The sequence below is a fragment of the Papio anubis genome, chromosome 7, assembly GCF_008728515.1.
Source record: "Papio anubis isolate 15944 chromosome 7, Panubis1.0, whole genome shotgun sequence".
NCBI lineage: Eukaryota > Metazoa > Chordata > Mammalia > Primates > Cercopithecidae > Papio > Papio anubis.
In genome coordinates, this window is record NC_044982.1 from 87031878 (window position 1) to 87059746 (window position 27869).

Sequence of the window (27869 nt, forward strand, 5' to 3'; positions counted from 1 at the left end):
TGCTGGGCGTGGTGGCTCACACCTGTAATCCCAACACTTTGGGAGGCTGAGGCAGGTGGATCACCTGAGATCAGGAGTTCGAGAGCAGCCTGCCCAACATGGTGAAACCCCAATTCTGCAAAACTACAAAAATAGCTGGGCGAGGTGGCCCATGTCTCTGGTCCCAGCTACTCAAGAGACTGAGGCAGGAGAGTCGCTTGAACCTTGGAGGTGGAGGTTGCAGTGAACCAAGATCATGCCACCACACTCCAGCCTATGTGATAGAGTGAGACTCTGTCTCAAAAACAAACAAACAAACAAATAGATAAATGCTAAATTAATGTTTGAGTGGTAAGATTCTGTTTTGAAGTCCGAAGTTTGCAGATACACCTATAGTTTATTTGGAGTTTACTACTTTCTTATTCTGTATCTTTAATGTAATAACTTAAATTACTACATATTTTACGATTTTTCTGTATTTTGTAAGAAATTTGCATCTTTGATTTGATGTAACAAAGGTTTTAATGTAATTTATGTTAGATTTTTGCATTTTTTCATTACTGTTACACTTTAACCTGACCAAATGACTGAATCTTATGTCATGGTATTAGTATGGTGAATAATCATGTGGAATGTTTTGAGACAGAGTACTATATTTGTGAATATAATTTTATGGCTTTTTTACTTAGTAAAAATCTTTCCATCAGTGTGGGAAACCGAGAAATTGCTTTCTGCTGTATAATCTGCCATTCATTGTAGATTAAAGCTTATTTTTCTGTGAAAAAAACTTATTCAATAAAATACTATTCTTTAAAATGAAAAAAATCAACAAAACCAAAAGCTGGTTTTTTAAGCATCAATAAAATCAGTAAGACTCTAGTTATGTTAACTAAGGAAAAACAAGAAAGGATACAAATTAATAATATCAGAAGTGAAAGAAAAAACTACTACAGATCCTGCAGACATTAAAAAAATTAAGAAATACTATAAATAACTCTATGCCCACAACTTGGATAACCTGGATGAAATGAACCAATTCCTTCAAAGATACAATCTACAAAAACTCACACAAGAATCCGAATACGTCTATATCTATAAAAGATATTGAAACACATTTTCTTTGTCCAATCATCCATGATGGACACTTAGGTTGATTTTGCTATTGTGAATAGTGCTGTGATCAACATGCAAGTGCAGTTATCTTTTTGATTACAATGATTTCTTTTCCTTTGAGTAGTTACCAAGTAGTGGGATTTCTGGATCAAATGATACTTCTATTTTTAGGTCTTTGAGATCTCTCCATATGTTTTCCGTAGAGCTTGTACTAATTTACATTCCCATCAATAGCATATAAGCTTCCCCTTTTCTCCACATCCTCGCCAATATCTGTTATTTTTTAACTTTTTAGTAATAGCCATTCTCACTGGAGTAAGATGACAACTGTGGTTTTAATGTGCATTATCTAATGATTAGTGATGTTGAGCATTTTTTCATATGCTTCTTGACCATTTGTATGGTTTTTTGTTTGAAAAATGTCTATTCATGTCTTTTGCCCACTTTTTAATGGGTTTATTTGGTGGGAATACACACACACACACACACACACACACATATATATATAAACTTACACATATGCACACACAATGGAATACTATTCAGCCTTAAAAAATAATGAAATAATGTCTTTTGCAGCAACGTGTACGGAGCTGGAGCTGGAGACCATTATCTTAAGTGAAACAACTCAAAAACAAAGTCAAATACCACATTTGCGTATCTAAACGTATCTAAACATAGAAAAGGCACCATAAAAATTCAGAATACAAGGTAAAGACTTAACTATGAATGGAGCTTGCAGAGCTGGAAATTGTTCTGGGTATATCACTGAGCAAGTGGTAAGTGAATATGAAAATTCAAGACATTATACTACACTATTGCAGATTTTATAAACGTTGTACACTTAGGCTACACTAAATTTATTTTTTAAATATTTTTATTTCTTCAATAATAAATTAATTTCAGCTTACTGTAACTTTTTACTTCATAAACTTTTCCGTTTCTTTTCAACTTTTTGACTTTTTTGTAATAACAGTTTAAAACACACATTGTATAGCTCTGCAAAAATGTTCCTTTATATTCTTATTCTGTAAGCTTTTTATTTATTTATTTTTACTCTTCAAATTTTTTTGTTAAAAACTAAGACAAAAACACACACATTAGCCTAAGCCTACACAGGGTCAAGATCATCAATATCACTGCCTTCCACCTCCACATCTTATCCTGCTGAAAGATCTTCAAGGACAATGACATGAATGGAGCTGTCATCTTCTATGATAACAATGCCATCTTTTGGAATACCTCCTGAAGGACCCACCTGAGGCACGTTTACAGTTAGCGGGGATTTTTTCATAAGTGGAACGGGTATAGTCTAAAATAACAATAAAAAGTATATATAGTAAATACATCAACCAGTAAAATCATCATTTACTATTATTATCAAGTATTAGGTACTGTGCATAATTATATGTTCTATACTTTTATATGACTGATAGCATAGTAGGTTTATTTGTACCATTATCACTTAAAACAGGCGAGTAATGCATTGTACTACAATGTTACAATGGCTACATCACTAGGTGATAGAAACTTTTCAGCTCTATTATAATCTTATGGGACCACTATAATATATGCAGTTCACTGTAGACTGAAACATCATTATACAACACATGACTGTATACAGGAGGATGTGAATAGGTTATACACAAATACTATGACATTTTATATAAGGTACTTCAGCATCTAGATTTTGGTATCCACAGGGGTCCTGGAAATAATCCTGCAAAGATACTGAGGGATAATTGTATATAAAAAGAACTATACATCATGACCAAGTGAGATTTATCCCAGCTATGCAAGTCTAGCTCAACACTCAAAAACCAATTAATGTAATCCATTAAATCAATAAGCTAAAGAAGAAAAAAACACATGATTATATCAACGGACACAGGAAAACCATTTGAGAAAAATCCAACACCCATTCATGATTTAAAAAAAAAAAGTCTCAGTAAACTCTCAGTTATTTTGAGGATATCAATAAACTAAAAAAGGTTTATATGGAGAGGCAAACGACCCAGAATAGCCTTCTGCAAATTTGTTTTTTAGATGCGAATATAGAATTTCACATATTTATTTTTCCTGCTCTCATTTTTTTTAATGTGATGCATCTGAGTGCTTTTGTAACTTTGTTCTGTCATCCAATCTTTTTTTCATTTTTATGTTATTCACAAATTTTCTAAGTATGCCTTCATTTTGTCATCCTGACATAGACTTATTTTTATTACATTGTTTGAGTCTTTTTGGAAAATAAATTCTCCAAATTTATTTCTTCTGCAGCAGGAAAACAAGTTTTGATACATAATCTCAGGGTATCTATCTACCTTAATGCTATTAATATAAATTGTTTCTTCATGGTTTTGATTATAACGAAATTTTCATAAAACAAGTTTTAGTTTTTCAGACATCATAAATTTTACACTACTATTACTTCATTATACAATAATCTAAATAATTTTGAAACTATTTGCCTCAAAAAAAGAAGAAACTCATATTTTTTATTCTATTAGTAAGTAATGTTCTTAACAGAAAAGCAAAATTCTTAATCTACTAGAACCAGGAGAATTCTATCTTCAAGAAAGTATTTTAGCTATTAATAACACTGTCTACTGTATCACACAGTTGATGAATTTTATTTTCTTTTAAACTTTTTCCTTAGCTGTTGCTCTTGCTAGAGCTAATAACAATCTTTAAATAAGAAACTCATGATTGGACACGGTGGCTCGCTCATGCCTATAATCCTAGCACTTTGGGATGCTGAGGCAGGTGGATCACCTGAGGTCAGGAGCTCGAGACCAGCCTGGCCAACATGGCGAAGCCCCGTCTCTACTAAAAATACAAAAATTAGCCAAGCGTGGTGGCAAGCGCCTGTAATACCAGCTATTCTGGAGGCTGAGGCAGGAGAATCACTTGGTGGAGGTTGCAGTGAGCCAAGATCGGCCACTGCACTCCAGCCTGGGTGACAGGGTAAGACTCTGTCTCAAAAAAAAAAAAAAAAAAGAAGAAGAAGAAACTCATATTTCTGATTCTATTCTTATCTAAGCTCAGAGACATCTACGTGCCTGTTTGTCACTGGTCCTTGATAAAAGTATTATTCAAATATGATCAAACTTTCTGTATATTTTTCTAAATGTCTTTAATAGATTTGTATTATTTTGTAATCAGAAAACTGCTCTAAAAAAGAAGAATCCTCAAAAATAGGCAAAATTCCTCTGATATACACATTTAGAACATAATTATTGAGATAATTGGGACCCCATTACATTTTATTATCATCCAATCTACATTTTACAATCTTATCTGTAAAGCTATCTTGAGAAAATTTGTCAAAAACCCAATGAAATTTTCAAGTCAGACTCAGGGTCAAACATTATTAGGAATATTGGCATCCATCTTCCTCCAGAAATTATGGCTTTCTTCAAGTCACAGAGCACTGGCAGAGAAAAATCAAAATTTAAAGATTCTTAGATCACGTTTTTTTACCTCATGATCTCTATCAGTGGTATCAGCATACATTATATGTCGACTCAAGCTCATCCCAAAGAAATGATTTCCACAAACTCTTCTCCAGTTTTCTGCATTCTGAATGCTCTCCTAGATTGGCAGCCCTCGCACTCCAATCCCCATAGTGTTGCAATATCCTATAGCACGCAGTAAAGCTAGTTTTCAACGTTTGTCTTCCAGAGTCACAACCAGTGATCTCAACTTATTATGGGCCATATTATGCTATAATGTGTACCAGAAACATCAATTCTTGAAGGTCCCCATTCATGCCAGAGAGACCAGGTTTTGGTGCTCACGATTTTACATGCTTTGTCAAAATGTGACGTCAAAATATCTAAGATTATACAAACACCAAGATTTTATCAATCCTATACAAGAAATCTGGAGAAGTAAAAGAATTCCAACCCTATACGGTAGGTGGTTTCTGAGGGCAGTCATATTATCAGGCTCACATTACAGAAGATCCCTCTGGTGGCTTTCTGGGGAAGATTCTGGGAGGAAGGGGAGGTGAGGCTCCATGCCCACAGACCGATTAGGAGGTAAGGAATAGGAGATCCTAGGCCAAGAAAATGACACTAAAAAGAAAGAGAAAGGGACAAATACAAGCAATATTAAAAAGAACAGACAAGGCCGGGCGCAGTGGCTCATGCCTCTAATCCCAGCACTTTGGGAGGCCAAGGCGGGCAGATCACGAGGTCAAGAGATCAAGACCATCCTGGCTAATACGGTGAAACCCTGTCTCTCCTAAAAATACAAAAACATTAGCCGGGTGTGGTGGCAGACGCCTGTAGTTCCAGCTACTTGGGAGGCTGAGACAGGAGAATGGCATGAACTCGGGCGGTGGAGCTTGCAGTGAGCCGAGATTGCACCACTGCACTCCAGCCTGGGCAACAGAGTGAGACTCTGTATCAAAAAAAAAAAAAAAAAAAAATCTCTGTGTCACCAAGATTCTAACTTTAAAAAACTGGGTGGTATCACCAATCTGGGTGAGAATGCAGAAAACTCCAGTTTCTACAGGGAAGGTGACAAGTTTCATAAAAGTTATATATGGAATTGCTCTTTCCAGTTATGTCGTCTGGAGTTCATGAAAGAAGCCAGGACTAGTGTTAGAAATATGGGAGGATATTTCAGACGCATGCAACACTTAGGATGAAAGATTTCAATGCATAAAAGCAAGGGGTACAAAACAGGAATGCCAACACATCTTTTCTCAAGTTCAAGAGGGTTTAATCTTATAGCTAAGATTCAGTGGCAAATTTGTGTGGGAGAGAGGGTGAAGATTTGTCAGTAATATTTCTTTCGGCCTTCAACATTATGCTTCCAATTCCTTACTAACAGTCTATTGCTGCCACTACAAGGATTGCTACAGGTCATTCTGGAGCTGATGAAGAGCAGGCCAGTTTCCTAAAAGGTTGTTTAATCCACACTTGAATAATAGCAGGTTCACATGACAGCCACTCCGACTTATTTGGTAACCCAGAGAAGCACTGAAATACTCTCTTTGAACAATTATTTATACTATTTTTGAATAGTATATTCTTTGAATAATTATGTAAATTTTATCATGTGGAAAGTTTAATGTATTTCTTAATTTACAGCTTTATATCTCTTCATTTATAGACAGTTTTGTAATATATTTTGTAATTTCTACACTTTGTATTTGCTTTTCTTTAAGACAAGGTCTCACTCTATCACCTAGGCTGGAGTGCAGTGGTGCAATCATATGTATCATTTGCTTTTTATTTAGTTATGAACCTGGTTCACATAAAATGGAAATATTTTGCATTTTTATTTATTAATAAATCAGTGTTTCTTCTTTTCGTCTCCAAAATATTTAATCCATTTATAATCATTTAATATTTATATACTTTTCAATATAAAAAATATAAAAAATAACTTGTTTAGGAAATAATTGGGATAAAAATAATTATCATGCACATTGTGTGGTAAAGCAATTTACATCTTCTGGTCTCGAAATGTTTTCTTGGTTAATAATATTAAAGTTTCCTGAGTTGTCTCTCTATGATTTTCCTCAAATTTTACCTTCCAATTATAACTGAACAAATTAAGATGGCAAAAGCCTCAAATACTCGAAGCTATCTAAGCAATTATCTTTACTTTGTTTTTCCCTCAGTATATAGACCCTGAGAAACTGAAAACATGAATACAGGTACACACGTGAATTAGAAGAGATAAACCTTTGAGAATCCATGCCAAGGAGAACAGCATCCAAAATTTGGTATTAATGGGAAATGTGCCCAGTATGTGAGATTTTAGCAATCACTATCACCAAAATCTCCAAAAATAAACAAGGAAGCTACATTCAGAGAGTGAATTCATTCCTCATCAATATTTTCAGGATTCTTAAAGCAAGGGTTCCCCGTGAAGAACTGACCAGATCAGAACAGAATCCGTTGAGGAGAGATTTCACAGTAGATATTGAAAAACACTAACTCAACTAAAATGATTTGTGAAATGTTCAATTAAAAAGATTAATTTCCAAGAATAGTCAAGATGAATCTGGATTTTTTTGGACTGGGAGAAAAAGAATTCTGCCTGATACTGAAAGCCCTAAGAAACAGTTTCCTCATTGCTACCTTCATGTCCTTATTTCTAAATGTGTAGATGACAGGATTCATAAAAGGAGTAATAAGGGCATCAACGATAGCTAAAAATTTATCTATAGGTAAGGTAGGAAATGGCCACACATAGACAATAATGCAAGGACCAAAGAAGAAAACCACAACAGTGATGTGAGCTGTGAGAGTGGACAGGGCCTTGGATGAACCTCCTGAAGAGTGTTTACGAACTGTGACCAGAATAAAGATGTAGGACACAATCAAGATGAAGAAAGTGCCCATGGAGATGAAACCACTGTTGGCAGTGACCAGAAACTCCAGTCTGTATGTGTCTATACACGCGAGTTTGATAAACCGAGGAAAATCACAATAAAAACTATCCATTTTGTTGGGGCCACAAAAGGGTAAGTTTACAACAAAAGCCAGTTGGGCCACAGAATGGATGAGTCCAATGGTCCAAGCAACAGCCGTAAAAGAAATGCATGTTCTTAGGCTCATGATGTTCAGGTAGTGGAGGGGCTTACAGATAGCAATATACCGATCATAGGCCATGACTATGAGCAGCACCATCTCTGTACCACCAACAGTGTGAATAAAGAACATCTGAGTAATGCATCCTTTCAAGGAGATGACTTTATGTTTTCTGAAAAGGTCATAAACCATCTTTGGGGTTGCAATGCTGGAAACACCTGTATCAATGAAGGAGAGATTTGCCAACAGAAAGTACGTCGGGGAATGTAAGCGATGGTCTGAGATTATAGCAAGCATAATGAGAATGTTTCCCAGCATACTTGCTACATAAAACACTGTGAAAAACAGAAAAAGGAAAATCTGAATCTCCCAAGAACTCGTGAGTCCCAACAAGAAAAATTCAGACACCACTGAGTGATTTTCTCCATTCATCAACTTCATGTGCAAGGCTGACCTTGAAGTTACCTGAAGAATGAAGGAAGAAAAACATAATTTTTAAGTTGAAATTGGCATTCTGGCTATGGAATAATGACACAAATGTCTACTACTCTGCTCAAGATTACAAGGTGATCTTGCCATGTTATACAGTTAGAATTTACATAGTACAAGGTTCATGGAGAGCCAGCCCCAGAATTTTTTCCACACTTAGATACTTGGTATTCTTTAATCATGTAGGCTCAAATATAGTTTGGGCTTTACTGTATAATTAAGAAGAGAAAATGTAAATAAAGTCATCTACAAACTTAAAGAGAGATAAATCAGATAGTAGAGAGACTTGTTCTTCCTAATTTCTACATGGAAAAAAATGCTACAGAATGAAAAGTGCAAACATTGGGAAAAGTTATTTATTTTTGTTGTAAAAGTTACTTATTTTGTATATATGTAGCCACCTTACTACACTTTGTAGTTTTTTACTGAAATATCTTGGGTTTTGTAGCTTGACAATCATGTCATCAGCAAAAAGAGATAACTTATTTCACTTTTTAATTTTTGTTGGTTTGATTAAAACTATATTCATTTCATTACCTCCTGATTAAGTTGGAAGTGCTATTATACTTTTCTATTCTCTTAATGGTTACTATCCTTTTTCTAGTGATACAATTCTGCACTCTTATTTTAAAATACATCAACTATTTTCCTCAACAACATGTTCTGTTTCCTTTCTACTTTGCTGAAACACCAATTAAGATGACACCTTCAAAATACTTTTCTCCCCTGTTTACTTTTCTCCTCTTTCCTCTTCAATTAAGTCAATTCTTTTTCATCCTTCTGGAATTACTATTGGTTTTACGTATTGATTTTCATACCTCCTGTATCTGTCCTTCCTATTTTGTTTTCTTTCATGATTTTCATCTCATTATCTTTATCCTATGTGCTTTAAGATATACATTGCACCTAATCTTCCAGCCTCAAATTTGGATTTCAAAAATAATCATCTGGTCAGGTGTAGTAGTTCATGCTTATAATCCCAGCACTTCGGGAGGCCGAGGCAGGAGGATTGCTTGAGCCCAGGAGTTTGAGACCAGTATGGGCAACATAGTGAGACCCCACCTCTACAAAAAATAAAAAGATTAACCAGGCATGATTGTACATGTCTGTAGTCCCAGCTACTTGGCAGGTAAGGTAGGAGGATCACTTGAGTCCAGGAGTGCAAGGCTATCCCAACCTGGGCAACAGACCTAGATGCTGTTTCTAAAAAAAATTAAAAAGAAATCATCTAAGCCAAGTACAGTGGCACATGCCTGTAATCTCAGCTAGTATGTAGGCTGAGGCAGGAGAATCACTTGAGCCTAGGAATTCAAGGCTGTAATGTACTATGATCACACCTGTGAATAGCCACTGCACTCTAGCCTGGGCAACACATACAGACCTCATCTCAAAAAAAAAATTTTTTTTTAAATCATACTGTCTTTAAATTCATCTTCTGAATTGCTCTGCTCCAAAGAATCTTGTCTATGTTGCACTTGAATCTCTTTGCATGCTATTATTATGTTTTATTAAAATAAGTATCTGCTTCTACCAGCAGCCCTGTATCAAAGATCAGCCTAATACTACATATATTTAATATATGCTTTAGGCATACAAATTATGAGATTTGAGAAGAACATTCAGAAATACATGCCAACTACCTGATTTCAACAACTACTCAATATATCCAGCCTAGTCTGTTATTTTGTACACTCTGATCTCTCCAGAGATGTAAATGCCATCTAAAATACAGCGGTAGGCTCCTTGTTGTGTTGTTGTAATAATTACTTGAGTTTTACAAAAGTGCCTTAAAAAATCTTTGAAATAAATAAATACCACCGTATTGGGTTTGAAGTAAACTCTAATTCTCAATGACAATATTCTAACTTATTGCTTGTGATGAAGCAATTAAAGAAAAGTTGGTGAGAATCTGATATTTTTTAAGGATCCAAACTTAAAATTGAACTCATCTCAAATATTTTCCATCACAATACAGGCTGACCTTGAAGACAAGTAAAATTTTCTCTACAAGATAACAAAGAATGACAATTTAAAATAAAAATTCAATCATGTTAATCTTTTCAAATCTCAATTTAGGGTATTAGATAGTTTATTTAAACCCATGTGCTTTCCTCCTTACGTTTAATAATCTGGGCAGACAGGTAATATATTTGTTAAAAATGAATAACTGGTCAAACTCCTGGGTTTAAATATGACTTAACCATTTACCCTCCCATTTTTCCCTAACCTTAGACAACGTATCTATCTCATTGTATCTAAGATACTATCAAATTGAGTAATAATAGTTCTGGCCTCAAAATTTGCTATGGGTAAAGAGCTTAGAGCAGTTTTTGACACAGCAAGAACTCAACACTGTTAGCCGTAATGACACTATTATAAACATCCTGAGTGGCACTAAATTTGTCTGGTAGTTCACTTAACTCTCAAACTTCTCCTTTTGTCATTCGCTAGTTTTTCATCATTCCTTCACTACATAAATAAGAGCGTTATTTAAGATCTTGCCTCGTTCTCCTCCTGTAATGGGCTTTCTGTTTGGTCTTATTATACCCTCCCCCTAAAACTTGACCACTATGTGAAAGGCAATATATATGGAAAGATCTAGTAGTATTGCTAGCATATAACTTCTAGTTGAATCTGAGTAAGTATATCATTCATCCCCTAATTCTTTCCTAAACAATACAGCCGTATTTCCCTCAGCCTACTAAGCACTATTACCTAGATATTTATATATTACATGCACATATAAATTTCACATGACAACAACAAAACCTATAATTACCTCTCTAATCCCCAATGCAGTTTTCCTCAAGATTTACTATATTATCACAAGCATCTCATCTGTCCTGCTCCTCTCAAGTCTCTCATTTGTTTTCAGTGACCATTACTGAAATCCTATAATTCAGGACAACTGACTTCTCAATTTCTCCTGAATATGGCCATGAGATTACTTCTCCTAAGTAGCCCTTTGATCGTATAACTAGCACTGCCAAAAACTGTTCAGTGGGTCTCATTACCTCTGAAAATACAAATTCCTAATCTAGAATCTACTGCTGTAATTTGGCTTTATACCATATTGCTAGTATAATCTCCCTTTATACTCCTACTTTTCAGAAATATTTATTCCTCCTAATACTATCTGCTCCACTGCCAATCGATGACCCCCTTGCCTCCACGTTTCTAAAACTGGTCTCATGAGAATCACCAAATACCTTAGAGTAACTAAATCTTAATCCTCATGATCTCTCTGCATTATTTCACACTGTTCACCATCTCCTACTGTCTGAGAAATCATGTAGATAGTGAGATATGCAAAACTTTTATCATCTTCTCCTATTGGTAATGTCTATTCTACAGGCTGAATCTAAAGAGGATATCTCTTCAAATAAGAATTCTAACTAGAGCCGGGCGCGGTGGCTCAAGCCTGTAATCCCAGCACTTTGGGAGGCCGAGACGGGCAGATCACGAGGTCAGGAAATCGAGACCATCCTGGCTAACACAGTGAAACCCCGTTTCTACTAAAAAATACAAAAAACTAGCCGGGCGAGGTGGCGGGCGCCTGTAGTCCCAGCTACTCGGGAGGCTGAGGCAGGAGAATGGCGTAAACCCGGGAGGCGGAGCTTGCAGTGAGCTGAGATCTGGCCACTGCACTCCAGCCTGGGCGACAGAGCAAGACTCCGTCTAAACAAACAAACAAACAAACAAAAAAAAAGCATTCTAACTAGAATCATCATTGCTTAGAGACCAAAGAGCAGATCATACCTAAATGCACAGTGCACAAACTTTAAATATACACAAATTACAAATCTCAAAATCTGCTTTGGCATTCTGTTGAGTGTTTCAAAATTGTTTTCTTTACTCCTTTACAAACCCTCAGACATAATCTACTAAGGACGATTATTTAGGATTTACTTCTGCTAAATCCTCTGTAGAGATAGAAACTACTACTATTCTCCAGATAGTGGTCTTTTATACGAGTGAAATCATGCCCAAAAATCCATCAACTAAACTTACTAGTCAATGACTCAGTCATAGAGTTATTTAACTATTTACCTCTCCTTAATTTCATGATATCCATAATAAACACTTTTCTGTTATTAATACCATCTCCTTTCTCAACCCTTTTAAACACATTGGTTGTTCTTCTCTGATTCTCTTCACTATCTACACATCATTTAGCACATTAGCACATTAAGGAATGTGCTAATAAATCTTGGTGATAAAACATTAATAAGGGTCTCTCTAACTACAAATATAATCCAATTATTTCCTGAATCTTGAAGGTCATACTTCTGTTAATTCTGATCTCATATTGGGCTTTAGAAAACAATGTTATATTATAGATGTACTATATCCTCTGGAAATCAAGATATTTTGTGTTAGAATATCATTAGTCCTGATGATTAGCCCTTTCAGTTAAAAACTCATCTGAATTGAGAATGCTCCTATTCTCTCACATAATTACAACTAAGTCAATTTTCTCAAGTTCTGTCCTACCATAAATGCTGCTTGTTACTTTTTATCCTTTTCATTAACATTTCCTCCAGGAAACAAATACCAAAATTTATACCATGGATTTGCTTTTTTCCTTACAGTTTATAGCCTTTAAAAATCTTTCATATTTTTTGTTATAAAATAGCCCATGAAGAATGTAGGAAAGGTAATATGATCCACATTTTACAGATTAGAAAATAAGGACTTGAATAGATTATATGGATTGCCTGATTTTGCACACCTAAGTATCCAATTCAAACCCAATTTTGCAATTGCTTTTTTAAAATGCAAATGATTAAAAAAGACTATCTGAAGGAAATGTCAAAATTTTAACAGTTGCCATTTTTCTATGGAGGGACTATAGGTGTTTTTTTTCTCTTCTTCCTACTTTATTTTATAAATTTTCTACGGTACACATGCATTTCTCTTTAAAGAAAAACATTAAAGAGCAAGTTGACTTCAGATTCCAAGCATTCTTCACTATGATACTCTGTAGGTCACCGACAATCTAAAGTCAAAGATTATTTTCAGGGGCAGACAGTTTTCAGAAGTATCTTTTACTATCTGAGTACTCAACAGAATTTCAATGAAGGCAAAGTGGGTCTTGAGTGTCTCTTGCCTTATCTGCAGCTCCTCTACCATCTCTTGCCATACCATCATCTACTCCTACTGTGGTATCTACCACTTTCAAACTTCCCCTTTGGCTGTCCAATAACTTCTACTACATCTTTCTCTCACAGATCTAGTCTCCTCTAAGTTCTTAGCCTTCAGAATTATTCTTTCCAGATACTTTCAATTAGCCCATTTAATATTGAGCCAGCTCTACATGAAGTCATAGGAGGAAATCAATGCAGTTGCCTGGGTTTATGTAAATTTGATTCATCATATTTTTATTTTAGTTATATATGTCCCTAACTGTGCTATGCTTCCTGATTATTCCAGGCAGCTATAACTCTCCGCTCTCACCCTGCCCTCCTTGCACAGCAGAATAAGGGACGTCAACAACTCAGAACTCAGCTTCTAAAATGTTGCCTATACCTGATCTCAGCTCCCTATGGCAATGTTTTTAAATGATAATTGATGCTTACCCTATTTTACTGTCTTCTTCGTCTGTATAACATCAATAAAAAAACAACAGATGAATCTTCTCTGAGCCTTGAAATGATTCATACTCGATGAAAATGCCGTTAGTCCTCTTTGCAAAGAAGCACTGTGGGACCCAAAACTGTGTCTTACCTGAGTTAAACCAACGAATCTAATCTATTCTTCTCAGATGATGGGTTAATTCCTTTTGTGAAAAGATAAAACAGCTTGAATTACATGAGAGTTACAATTTCTAAAAAGAAAGAAAGAAAAAGTAGTTTAAGTAATGCTGAGAACTAAAAATGACAAAAATTGGGAGTTTATAACACAGAGACTGATGACATCACTTAGGAATTTATCTACTGTGAAAAGCTAAAAGGAAATACAGAATAAAAGAGTTGAAAGAAACAAGGAATAGAAAGAATGAAGATATTATGGTGTTTCCTCCTCCTCCTGAAATATGTTCTTCTGTTTGGAATCCCACTCTTCATTCAAGATCTAATTTAATGTCACCTTCCCCAAAAAACAGTTCCCCAAAAACATCAGCAACAGTCACAGTCTGTTCATTTTGATACTCTCCTCCACGCCTTGCCCAGAATACATATGCAGTGAACATGTTGAATGAGAATTAAATTATAAATTAAATTAAGAGGAGAAATATTTACTGAGCAATACTCAGAGATAGATCAACTATCCAAGGATAGGTTAGATTAATGTCTAGTCTGCTAAACTGTAAAACATTTGTTTTACATACATTTTACAGTATAGTACATGAAGTAGGAGCATTTTTCTAGGTTCAGAAGATGATAATTTCATGTTCTGACTGAGGTTGTAACCTTTTCCAAAACAAAGAGTCTTATGTTGTTTTTTGCAAGTAAAAAAGATTCTACTTAACAACCTTGAATATTGGTGACCAAATGATGGTACCGAGTCTTGGGAATAGCCTGTCCTCTCTTGATTGGATTTTCCTGGAAATTATACCTCAGAGTCTACACTGATTTTCACCCAGGGAATAAAAAGTACAAAAGAATAGAAGAAAAGTACCTGCTGGGTATCAAGTGTAATGATGTCTTGGATGAATGTACAGAAATATTTTTGCTTTAAAATAAGTCAATAGGAGTAACTGACTGAGAAATCCAGCACTTTTAAATACTTGGGAAGCAGAGCTGGAAGGAGAAAGAGTAACTACTTGAGAAACCACAGAATATAAAATTAAATTTAACTTTAGCAATTTTGATTTTTTAGATGCTTTGAGTTCCACAAGGCCCAAAACCCAGGCCCTTAGATTACAGAAATTTTCCATTATAGAGCACTGTCAAGTTATAACATATTAATTACTAAAGTATAAGAGGATTGTGATATCACAAAGCTTTCACATAAATATAGCTTTTCTGTAAAAACCTTCCTTGACTGTATTTATTTATTTTTTTCATTTATTATTATTATTATAATACTTTAAGTTCTAGGGTACATGTGCATAACATGCAGGTTTGTTACCTATGTATACTTGTGCCATGTTGGTGTGCTGCACCCATCAACTCGTCAGCACCCATCAACTCCTCATTTACATCAGGTATAACTCCTAGTGCAATCCCTCCCCCATCCCCCCTCCCCATGATAGGTCCCGGTGTGTGATGTTCCCCTTCCCGAGTCCAAGTGATCTCATTGTTCAGTTCCCACCTATGAGTGAGAACATGCAGTGTTTGGTTTTCTGTTCTTGTGATAGTTTGCTAAGAATGATGGTTTCCAGCTGCATCCATGTCCCTACAAAGGACACAAACTCATCCTTTTTTATGGCTGCATAGTATTCCATGGTGTATATGTGCCACATTTTCTTAATCCAGTCTGTCACTGATGGACATTTGGGTTGATTCCAAGTCTTTGCTATTGTGAATAGTGCCGCAATAAACATATGTGTGCATGTGTCTTTATAGCAGCATGATTTATAATCCTTTGGGTATATACCCAGTAATGGGATGGCTGGGTCATATGGTACATCTAGTTCTAGATCCTTGAGGAATCACCATACTGTTTTCCATAATGGTTGAACTAGTTTACAATCCCACCAACAGTGTAAAAGTGTTCCTATTTCTCCACATCCTCTCTAGCACCTGTTGTTTCCTGACTTTTTAATGATTGCCATTCTAACTGGTGTGAGATGGTATCTCATTGTGGTTTGGATTTGCATTTCTCTGATGGCCAGTGATGATGAGCATTTTTTCATGTGTCAGTTGGTTGTATGAATGTCTTCTTTTGAGAAGTGTCTGTTCATATCCTTTGCCCACTTTTTGATGGGGTTGTTTGTTTTTTTTCTTGTAAATTTGTTTGAGTTCTTTGTAGGTTCTGGATATTAGCCCTTTGTCAGATGAGTAGATTGCAAAAATTTTGTCCCATTCTGTAGGTTGCCTGTTCACTCTGATGGTAGTTTCTTTTGCTGTGCAGAAGCTCTTTAGTTTAATTAGATCCCATTTGTCAATTTTGGCTTCTGCTGCCATTACTTTTGGTGTTCTAGACATGAAGTCTTTGCCCATGCCTATGTCCTGAATGGTACTACCTAGGTTTTCCTCTAGGGTTTTTATGGTATTAGGTCTAACATTTAAGTCTCTAATCCATCTTGAATTAATTTTCATATAAGGAGTAAGGAAAGGATCCAGTTTCAGCTTTCTACTTATTGCTAGCCAATTTTCCCAGCACCATTTATTAAATAGGGAATCCTTTCCCCATTTCTTGTTTCTCTCAGGTTTGTCAAAGATCAGATGGCTGTAGATGTGTAGTATTATTTCTGAGGACTCTGTTCTGTTCCATTGGTCTATATTGGGACCAGTACCAAGCTGTTTTGGTTACTGTAGCCTTGTAGTATAGTTTGAAGTCAGGTAGCGTGATGCCTCTAGCTTTGTTCTTTTGACTTAGGATTGTCTTGGAGATGCGGGCTCTTTTTTGGTTCCATATGAACTTTAAAGCAGTTTTTTCCAATTCTGTGAAGAAACTCATTGGTAGCTTGATGGGGATGGCACTGAATCTATAAATAACCTTGGGCAGTATGGCCATTTTCACGATATTGATTCTTCCTATCCATGAGCATGGTATGTTCTTCCATTTGTTTGTGTCCTCTTTTATTTCACTGAGCAGTGGTTTGTAGTTCTCCTTGAAGAGGTCCTTTACATCCCTTGTAAGTTGGATTCCTAGGTATTTTATTCTCTTTGAAGCAATTGTGAATGGAAGTTCATTCATGATTTGGCTCTCTGTTTGTCTGTTACTGGTGTATAAGAATGCTTGCAATTTTTGCACATTAATTTTGTATCCTGTGACTTTGCTAAAGTTGCTTATTAGCTTCAGGAGATTTTGGGCTGAGACAATGGGGTTTTCTAAATATACAATCATGTCATCTGCAAACAGGGACAATTTGACTTCTTCTTTTCCTAACTGAATACCCTTTCTTTCTTTCTCTTGCCCGATTGCCCTAGCCAGAACTTCCAACACTATGTTGAATAAGAGTGGTGAGAGAGGGCATCCCTGTCTTGTGCCAGTTTTCAAAGGGAATTTTTCCAGTTTTTGCCCATTCACTATGATATGGGCTGTGGGTTTGTCATAAATAGCTCTTATGCTTTTAAGATACGTTCCATCAGTACCGAATTTATTGAGCGTTTTTAGCATGAAGGGCTGTTGAATTTTGTCAAAAGCCTTTTCTGCATCTATTGAGATAATCATGTGGTTCTTGTCTTTGGTTCTGTTTATATGCTGGATTATGTTTATTGATTTGCGAATATTGAACCAGCCTTGCATCCCAGGGATGAAGCCCACTTGATCATGGTGGATAAGCTTCTTGATGTGCTGCTGAATCCAGTTTGCCAGTATTTTATTGAGGATTTTTGCATCGATGTTCATCAGGGATATTGGTCTAAAATTCTCTTTTTTGGTTGTGTCTCTGCCAGGCTTTGGTATCAGGATGATGTTGGCCTCATAAAATGAGTTAGGGAGGATTCCCTCTTTTTCTATTGATTGGAATAGTTTCAGAAGGAATGGTACCAGCTCCTCCTTGTACCTCTGGTAGAATTCAGCTGTGAATCCATCTGGTCCTGGACTTTTTTTGGTTGGTAGGCTATTAATTATTGCCTCAATTTCAGAGCCTGCTATTGGTCTATTCAGGGATTCAACTTCTTCCTGGTTTAATCTTGGAAGAGTGTAAGTGTCCAGGAAATTATCCATTTCTTCTAGATTTTCAAGTTTATTTGCATAGAGGTGTTTATAGTATTCTCTGATGGTAGTTTGTATTTCTGTGGGGTCGGTGGTGATATCCCCTTTATCATTTTTTATTGCATCTATTTGATTCTTCTCTCTTTTCTTCTTTATTAGTCTTGCTAGCGGTCTATCAATTTTCTTGATCTTTTCAAAAAACCAACTCCTGGATTCATGGATTTTTTGGAGGGTTTTTTGTGTCTCTATCTCCTTCAGTTCTGCTCTGATCTTAGTTATTTCTTGCCTTCTGCTAGGTTTTGAATGTGTTTGCTCTTGCTTCTCTAGTTCTTTTAATTGTGATGTTAGAGTGTCAATTTTAGATCTTTCCTGCTTTCTCTTGTGGGCATTTAGTGCTATCCCTCTACACACTGCTTTCAATGTGTCCCAGAGATTCTGGTATGTTGTATCTTTGTTCTCATTGGTTTCAAAGAACATCTTTATTTCTGCCTTCATTTCGTTATGTACCCAGTAGTCATTCAGGAGCAGGTTGTTCAGTTTCCATGTAGTTGAGTGGTTTTGATTGAGTTTCTTAGTCCTGAGTTCTAGTTTGATTGCACTGTGGTCTGAGAGACAGTTTGTTATAATTTCTGTTCTTGTACATTTGCTGAGGAGTGCTTTACTTCCAATTATGTGGTCAATTATGGAATAAGTGTGATGTGGTGCTGAGAAGAATGTATATTCTGTTGATTTGGGGTGGAGAGTTCTATTCCTGGATATCCTTGTTAACTTTCTGTCTCATTGATCTGTCTAATGTTGACAGTGGAGTGTTGAAGTCTCCCATTATTATTGTATGGGAGTCTAAGTCTCTTTGTAAGTCTCTAAGGACTTGCTTTATGAATCTGGGTACTCCTGTATTGGGTGCATATATATTTAGGATAGTTAGCTCTTCCTGTTGAAGTGATCCCTTTACCATTATGTAATGGCCTTCTTTGTCTCTTTTGATCTTTGATGGTTTAAAGTCTGTTTTATCAGAGACTAGTATTGCAACTCCTGCTTTTTTTTTGTTCTCCATTTGCTTGGTAGATCTTCCTCCATCCCTTTATTTTGAGCCTATGTATGTCTCTGCGTGTGAGATGGGTCTCCTGAATACAGCAGACGGATGGGTTTTGACTCTTTATCCAGTTTGCCAGTCTGTGTCTTTTAATTGGAGCATTTAGTCCATTTACATTTAAGGTTAATATTGTTATGTGTGAACTTGATCCTGCCATTATGATATTAACTGGTTATTTTGCTCATTAGTTGATGCAGTTTCTTCCTAGCCGCGATGGTCTTCACATTTTGGCATGTTTTTGCAATGGCTGGTACTGGTTGTTCCTTTCCATGTTTAGTGCTTCCTTCAGGGTCTCTTGTAAGGCAGGCCTAGTGGTGACAAAATCTCTAAGCATTTGCTTATCTGTAAAGGATTTTATTTCTCCTTCACTTATGAAACTTAGTTTGGCTGGATATGAAATTCTGGGTTGAAAATTCTTTTCTTTAAGAATGTTGAATATTGGCCCCCACTTTCTTCTGGCTTGTAGAGTTTCTGCCGAGAGATCTGCTGTTAGTCTGCTGGGCTTCCCTTTGTGGGTAACCCGACCTTTCTCCCTGGCTGCCCTTAAGATTTTTCCCTTCATTTCAACTTTGGTGAATCTGGCAATTGTGTGTCTTGGAGTTGCTCTTCTCGAGGAGTATCTTTGTGGCATTCTCTGTATTTCCTGAATTTGAATGTTGGCCTGCCCTACTTGGTTGGGGAAGTTCTCCTGGATGATATCCTGAAGAGTGTTTTCCAACTTGGTTCCATTTTCCCCCTCACTTTCAGGCACCCCAATCAGACGTAGATTTGGTCGTTTTACATAATCCCATACTTCTTGCAGGCTTTCTTCATTTCTTTTTCTTCTTTTTTCTTTTAGTTTCTCTTCTCGCTTCATTTCGTTCATTTGATCCTCAATCACTGATACTCTTTCTTCCAGTTGATCGAGTCGGTTACTGAAGCTTGTGCATTTGTCACATATTTCTCGTGTCATGGTTTTCATCTCTTTCATTTCGTTTATGACCTTCTCTGCATTAATTACTCTAGCCATCAATTCTTCCACTTTTTTTTCAAGATTTTTAGTTTCTTTGTGCTGGGTACGTAATTCCTCCTTTAGCTCTGAGAAGTTTCATGGACTGAAGCCTTCTTCTCTCATCTCGTCAAAGTCATTCTCCGTCCAGCTTTGATCCGTTGCTGGCGATGAGCTGCGCTCCTTTGCCGGGGGAGATGCGCTCTTATTTTTTGAATTTCCAGCTTTTCTGCCCTGCTTTTTCCCCATCTTTGTGGTTTTATCTGCCTCTGGTCTTTGATGATGGTGAAGAACTGATGGGGTTTTGGTGTAGGTGTCCTTCCTGTTTGATAGTTTTCCTTCTAACAGTCAGGACCCTCAGCTGTAGGTCTGTTGGAGATTGCTTGAGGTCCACTCCAGACCCTGTTTGCCTGGGTGTCAGCAGCAGAGGCTCAGTTGAAAATGCAGAAATCACCGGTCTTCTGTGTCACTCGCGCTGGGAGTTGGAGACTGGAGCTGTTCCTATTCGGCCATCTTGCTCCACCCCTTCCACTAATATGCTATTTACAAGACACATACTTAAAAACATAGAGATATACAAAGGTTGAAAGTAAAATAATAGGAAAATTATATACCAAAAAGAAAAGCAGCATGGCTGTATTTTTTCAAATAATAAATAAATAAAGTCAAAAAGTATGAATATAAATAATAAAAGGCTGAATTCACCAGTGACATTCTAAACTTGTATACAATTAATATAAGAGCCTCAAAATGTGTAAAGAAAACATTGATCAAATACAACACTTTTTCGACATAAGAGAAAACTGAAATATATTTCTTACACCACTTATAGGTCAAGCAGAAAAAACTAGAAATGCTATGGATCTGAACAATCATGAGCAATGTTAATTACTAAATAAACAATCGTGATCTAATTTAAATACATGGAACTCTATTCCCAACAATTAGAAAATATACATTTTTTTAAACACACATGGAGCAATTACAAAACTTACTAGGTAAAAGAATATAAATGTCAACAAATTCCAAAGAATATGACCTCAACCTCTGAAAACAATGCTATCAACTTTTAAGTTTATAAAAGATACATATTTTTAATTCCCATACATTTGGAAACTTTAAAACTTCAAAATAGTTTGTGTTTTAATGAAGAATTTGTAGAAATTTTTAAAAACACAAGACTGAATATGTGGTTCAATGAGATACCATCTCATGCTAGTTAGAATGGCGATCATTAAAAAGTCAAGAAACGACAGATGCTGGAGAGGACATGGAGAAATAGGAACACTTTTACACTGTTGGTGGGAGTATAAATTAGTTCAACCATTATGGAAGACTGTGGTGACTCTTCAAGGATCTAGAACTAGAAATACCATTTGACCCAGCAATACCATTATTGAGTATATACCCAAAGGATTATAAATCATTCTACTATAAAAACACATGCATACATATGTTTATTGCAGCACTGCTCACAATAGCAAAGTCTTGGAACCAACACAAACGCCCATGAATGATAGTCTGGATAAAGAAAATGCGGCACATATACACTACGGAATACTAGGCAGCCATAAAAAAGGATGAGTTCACGTCCTTTGCAGGGACATGGATGAAACTGGAAACCATCATTCTCAGCAACGTAACACAAGAAGAGAAAACCAAACACTGCATGTTCTCACTCATAAGTGAGAGTTAAACAATGAGAACACATGGACATAGGGAGGGGAACATCACACACTGGGGTCTCACAAAGGATAGGGTGCTAGGGGAGGGATAGCATTTGAACATGTGGTTGTGAAAGCTTATGTGTACCTCAATGGAAATACATACATGAGAAAAGAAGAAAGCCAAAAAATTAAGTGTCTAACTTTCCAACATAGAAAGTTGGAAACATAGAAAGTAAGAAAAAGGACACAATAAATTCAAATAAATTAGACAGATAAGAGTAAAATCAAAGATACCAAAACTAAAGAAAAAATAGGGAAGACCAACAAAGCTAGAAGTTGGTTCTTTGAAAAGACCAATAACAAGGCAATCCTCTGTTCAACGTAACACCCACATAATACAGGAAGAGACAGAGAGAAAGAGACAGTCAGAAAGAGACAGAACAAAGTAGAGAAAAACAAGAAGGGAATATATCTACATGGCATGGCAGAATTTTTTACAAAAAGAAATTTTTAAATACTATGAAAAACTTTGATGCTGGTGAGTTTCAAAACTTAGATAAAATAGACAAATTATTCTATTCTTAAGAAGGTAAAACTTAGCCAGGTGTTGTGGTGGTTCATGACTATAATCCCAGTGACCAGGAGGCTGAGGTGAGAGGATGAGGCTAGGAGTTTGAGACCAGTCTTGGCAACATAATGAGGGCACATCTTTAAATAAATAAATAAATAAATAAATAAATAAATAAATAAATATAATTAGCCCAGCATGATAGTGCACCTGTTGTTCCAGTTACTTGGAAGGCAGGATTACTGAAGCCCAGGAGTTTGAGATGCAGCGAGTTATGATCATCCCACTGTGCTCCAGGCTGGGCTGCAGAGCAGAACCTCGAAAGAAAGAAAGGAAGGAAGGAAGGAAGGGAAGGAAGGAAGGGAAGGAAGGAGGGAAGGAAGGAAGGAAGGAAGGGAGGAAGGAAGGAAGGAAGGAAGGGGAAGGAAGGAAGGAAGGAAGGGAGGGAAAGAGAGGAAAGAGAGGAAAAGAAGAAAGAAGAAAGAGAAAGAGAGAGAAAGAAAGAAAGAAAGAAAGAAAGTAGTGGAATGGAGGATGGAGGAGGGAGAAAGATGGTAAAACAGACGGTTCCACCGATCATCCCCCTGCAAGAACACCAACTTAACAACTACACACACACACAAAGCACCTTTATAAGAACCAAAAATCAGGAGAGCACTCACAATACCTGGTTTTAGCTTAACATAGCTGAAGGAGGCACTGAAGAGTTAGGAAAAACAGTCTTCAATTGCTGATACCACCCCTTGAACCTCCCCTGGTATCAGCAGGTTGGTGCACAGAACATTGCTGTGCTCTGGGGAAAGGGAAAGCACAGCAATTGTGAGGTATTGAACTCAGTGCAGCCCTGTTTTGGCAGAAAGAAAAACCTGACCAAATCAACTGAGGCCCACCTGTGGAGGGAGCATTTAAACCAACCCTAGCCAGAGGGAAATCACCAATCCCAGCATCTGAACGTGAGTGCCCTCAGGCCTCGCCACCATTCACCATGAAGTAAAGTACTCCAAAGCTCTCAAACTCAAAAGGCAGTCCGGGCCACAAGGAATGCAATACCTAGGAGAGTTCTAGTGCCAAACTGGGCTCAGAGCAAACTTCATGGTAACCTCAAACCAAAAAACATACAACGGGGCCGGGCGCCATGGCTCATACCTGTAATCCCAGCACTTTGGGAGGCCAAGGCAGGCTGATCACAAGGTCCAGAGATTGAGACCATCCTGGCTAACATGGTGAAACCCCATCTCTACTAAAATACAAAAAATTAGATGGGCGTGGTGGCGGGCACCTGTAGTCCTAGCTACTTGGGAGGCTGAGGCAGGAGAATGGCGTGAACCTGGTAGGCAGAGCTAGCAGTAAGCAGAGATCACACCACTGCACTCCAGCCTGGGCGACAGAGTAAGACTCCATTAAAAAAACAAAAAACAAACAAACAAAAAAACATACAATGAAAACACAAAAACCTAAGAAGCGAGAACCTAAACTAAATCATATCAAAAAAGAATATCATCTTCACAAAAAAGAAGACAGGAAGGAAAGAAAGAAGGAAGAGAAGACCACAAAACAATGAGAAAACAAATAACAAAATGGTAGGAGTAGGTTCTTACCTATCAATAATAACCTTGAATGTAAATGGGCTGAACTATCCAATCAAAAGACAGAGTGACTGAATGGATTATTTAAAAAAAAAAGAAGAAGAAGACCTATTAATCTGTTGCCTAAAAGAAACACACTTCACTTATAAAGACACACAGACTGGAAATAAAGGGATAGAAAAAGATATTCCATCCTAATGGAAACCAAAAAAAAGAGCAGGAGTAGCTATACTTATAGCAGACATAATAGATGTCAAGACAAAAACTATAAGACTCAAGGTCACTATACAATGAAGAGGTCAATTCAGCAAGACAACATAACAATTTTAAATGTACATGCACTCAGCATTGGAGCACCCAGATATATAAAGCAAATATTACTAGAGCTAAAGAGAGAGATAGAGGTTGGGTGCAGTGGCTCACACCTGTAATCCCAGCACTTTGGGAGGCCAAGGCTGGTGGATCACAAGGTCAGGAGATCAAGACCACTCTGGCCAACAGGTGAAACCCTGCCTCTACTAAAAATACAAAAATTAGCTGGGCGTGGTGGCAATCCAACTGCTCAGGAGGCTGAGGCAGCAGAATCACTTGAACCAGGGAGTCAGAGATTGCAGTGAGCCGAGATCATGCCACTGCACTCCACCCTGATGACAGAGCGAAACTCAATTTCAGAACGAGAGAGAGAGAGAGAGAGAGAGAGAGAGATCGAATCCAATTAAAAAAAAATACCTAGAGACAACCCACTTTCACCATTGGACAGATCTTCTACATAGAAAATCAACAAAGAAACATAGGAATTAATATGTAATCTGTGATACAAATGGACCTGATAGATATTTAGAGAACATTTTGTCCAAAGGCTACAAATTATTCACTCTTTCCCTCAACACACGGACCATTCTCAAAAACAGATCATATGTTAGGTCACAGATCAAGTCTTAAAACGTTAAAAAAAATTCTAATAATGTCAAAATTTTCTCTGACCAAAATGGACTAAAACTAGAAATTAAATAACAAGAGAAATATTGGAAATTATGCAAACACATGGAAATTAAACAATAAGCTTCTGAATGACAAGTGAGTCAATAAAGAAATTAAGAAGCAAATTGAAAAATTCCTTGAAACAAATTTTGAAAGAAACACAACATACCAAAACCTTTGGGATACAGCAAAAGCAGTACCAAGAGAGAATTTTATAGCTATAAGTGCCTACATCAAAAAAGAAAAAAACTTAAATAAGTAATCTAACAATGTATCTTAAAGAACTAGAAAAATAAGAGCAAACTAACTCCAAAATTAGTAGAAGAAAACAAATAAAAAAGAAAACAGCAGAAATGAATGAAATTAAAAAGAAGAAAACCATACATAAGTCAATGAAACAAATAACTGGCTTTTTGAAAAGATGAACAAAACTAACAAACTTTTAGCCAGACTAAGAAAAAGAGAGAGAAGAGCCAAATAAATAAAATCAGAGATGAGAAAGGTTTACAACCGATACTGCAGAAATTTGAAGGATCATTAGTTGCTACCATGAGCAACTAGACACCAATAAATTGGAAAAATTTAGAAGACATCGATAAATTCCTAGACACATACAACCTACCAAGATTACATAAGGAAGAAATCCAAAACTTGAACAGACCAATAATAAATAGCAAGGTCAGAGCTGTAATAAAAAGGCTCCTAGTAGAGAAAAATCCCAGGACCTGATGGCCTCACTGCTGAATTCTGCCAAATATTTAATAAAGATCTAATACTAATCCTACTCAAATTATTTTAAAAAATAAAAGAAGAGGAAGTACTTCCAAACTCAGTCTCTGAGGCCAGTATTATCTTGATGTCAAAATCAGACAAGGACATATCAAAACAAGAAAACCATAAGCCAATATCTCTGATGACTATTGATGCAAAAATCCTCAAAAAAATACTAGCAAACTGAATTCAACAATAGATTAAAAAGATCATTCATGATGACCAGGTGGAATTTATCCCTGGGATGCAAGAATGGTTCAACATACACAAATCAAACAATGTGAACCAAATATCTGCTATTTTCAAGAGACTCACCTGACACATATGAACTCATATAAACTTAAGATAAAGGGGTGGAAAAAGATATTCCATGCAAGTGGAAACCAAAAGCAAACAGGAATAGCTATTCCTATATTAGACAAAACTTTGAAGCAACAATTGTCAAAAAAAAAAAAATAGAGAGAAGCAATAAGGGACATTATATATGATAAAAGGATTAGTCCAACAAGAAAATATTACAATCTTAAATTTATATGCACCTAACACTGGAGCTCCCATATTTATCAAACAATTACTGCTAGGCCTAAGAAATAAGATAGACAACAATACAATAATAGTGGTGGACTTCAATACTCCACTGATAGCACTAGACAGACTATTGAGACAGGCAGCAAAGAAACAATAAACTTAAACTATACCCTAGAACACATGAACTTAACAGATATTTACAGAACATTCTTTCCAACAACTGCAGAGTATACATTCTTCTCATCAGCACATGAAATATTTTCCAAGATAGACTATATGATAGGCCACAAAATAAGTCTTAATAAATTTTAAAAAATCAAAATCATATCAAGTATAATCTGAGACCACAGTGGAATAAAACTGGAAATCAACTCCAAAAGGACCCTTTAAAACTACACAAATACATGGAAATTAAATAACCTGATCTGGAATGATTTTGAGGTTTATAATAAAATCAAAATGAAAATTAAAAAATTATTTGAAATAAGTGATAATAGTGACACAACTTATCAAAACCTCTGGAATACAGCAAAAGCAGTGCTAAGAGGAAAAAATTACAGCAGTAAGTGCCTACATGAAAATGTCTGAAACAGCACAAATTGACAAAATAATGTCATACCACAAGAACCTAGAGAAAAAAGAACAAACTAAATACAAACCCAGCAGAAGAAAAGAAACAACAAAAATCACAGCAGAACTAAAAGAAATAACAAAATTCAAGCAGAACTAAATGAAATTGAAACAAAAAAATACAAAAGATAAATGAAACAAAAAGTTGGTTCTTGGAAAAGATAAACAAAATTAATAAACCATTGGCAAGACTAAACAATAAAAGAAAAGAGAATACTCAAATAAGCTCAATTAGAAATGAAACTGGAGATATTACAACAGATACCAAAGAAATACAAAAGATTATTCAAGACTACTATGAATACCTTGAATTCATTGTAGCACTGCTATAGAGGAATGCCTGAGATTGAGTAGTTTATAAAGAAAAGAGGTTTAATTGGCTCATGGTTCTGCAGGCTATACAGGAAGCAGAATTCTGGCATCCACTCAACTTCTGGGGAGGCCTCAGGAAACTTACAATCATGGCAGAAGGCAAAGGGGGAACCAGCACTTCACATGGCCAGGAGCAGAAGGAAGAGAGAGATGGGGGAAGTGCCACACACTTTTAAACAACCAGATCTTGTGAGAACTCACTCATGATACAGTAACAAGGGGGAACGGCACTAAGCCATTAGAAACTGCACTCATGATCCAATCACCTCCCACCAGGCCCTACTACCAACACTGGGGATAAGAATTAGACTTGAGATTTGGGCAGGGACACAGATTTAAACCATATTACATCTTTACATGCACAAACCAGAAAATCTAGAGGAAATGGATAAATTCCTGGAAATATATGACCCTCCCAGGCTAAATCAGGAAGAAATAGAAACCCTGAGCAGATCAATAACAAGCAGCAAGATTGAATCAATAACCAAAAAAAAAATTGCCAACAACAAAAAAGTTCATGACCAAATAGAATCACAGCTGAGTTCTATCAGACATTCAAAGAATCGGGACCAATCTTACTGAAACTATTCCAAAAGATAGAGAAAGAAGAAAATACTTCCTAAATTATTCTATGAAGCCAGTATCACCCTAACACCAAAACTAGATAAGAACATGACGGAAAAAAAAAAATACTACAGTCAATATCCCTGATAAACATAGATGCAAAAATTCTCAACGAAATATGAGCCAACTGAATCCAACAGTACATCAAAAAGATAACACGT

The 27869-nt window shown here is 36.3% G+C and overlaps 1 protein-coding gene across 1 annotated transcript; it reads right to left on the bottom strand.

Annotated features, from left to right (window-relative positions):
* Nucleotides 1-6520: 6520 nt before the first annotated feature.
* Nucleotides 6521-15051, bottom strand: LOC101018463 (olfactory receptor 4F3/4F16/4F29-like). The gene is made up of 2 exons (XM_021940925.2): nucleotides 13860-15051; nucleotides 6521-8108 (listed from the first exon to the last, which is right to left on the bottom strand). Exon 2 carries the CDS (start codon nucleotides 8082-8084, stop codon nucleotides 7086-7088), a length of 999 nt encoding a protein of 332 aa, XP_021796617.2. The 5' UTR covers nucleotides 8085-8108; nucleotides 13860-15051; the 3' UTR covers nucleotides 6521-7085.
* Between the last annotated feature and the right edge of the window lie 12818 nt (nucleotides 15052-27869).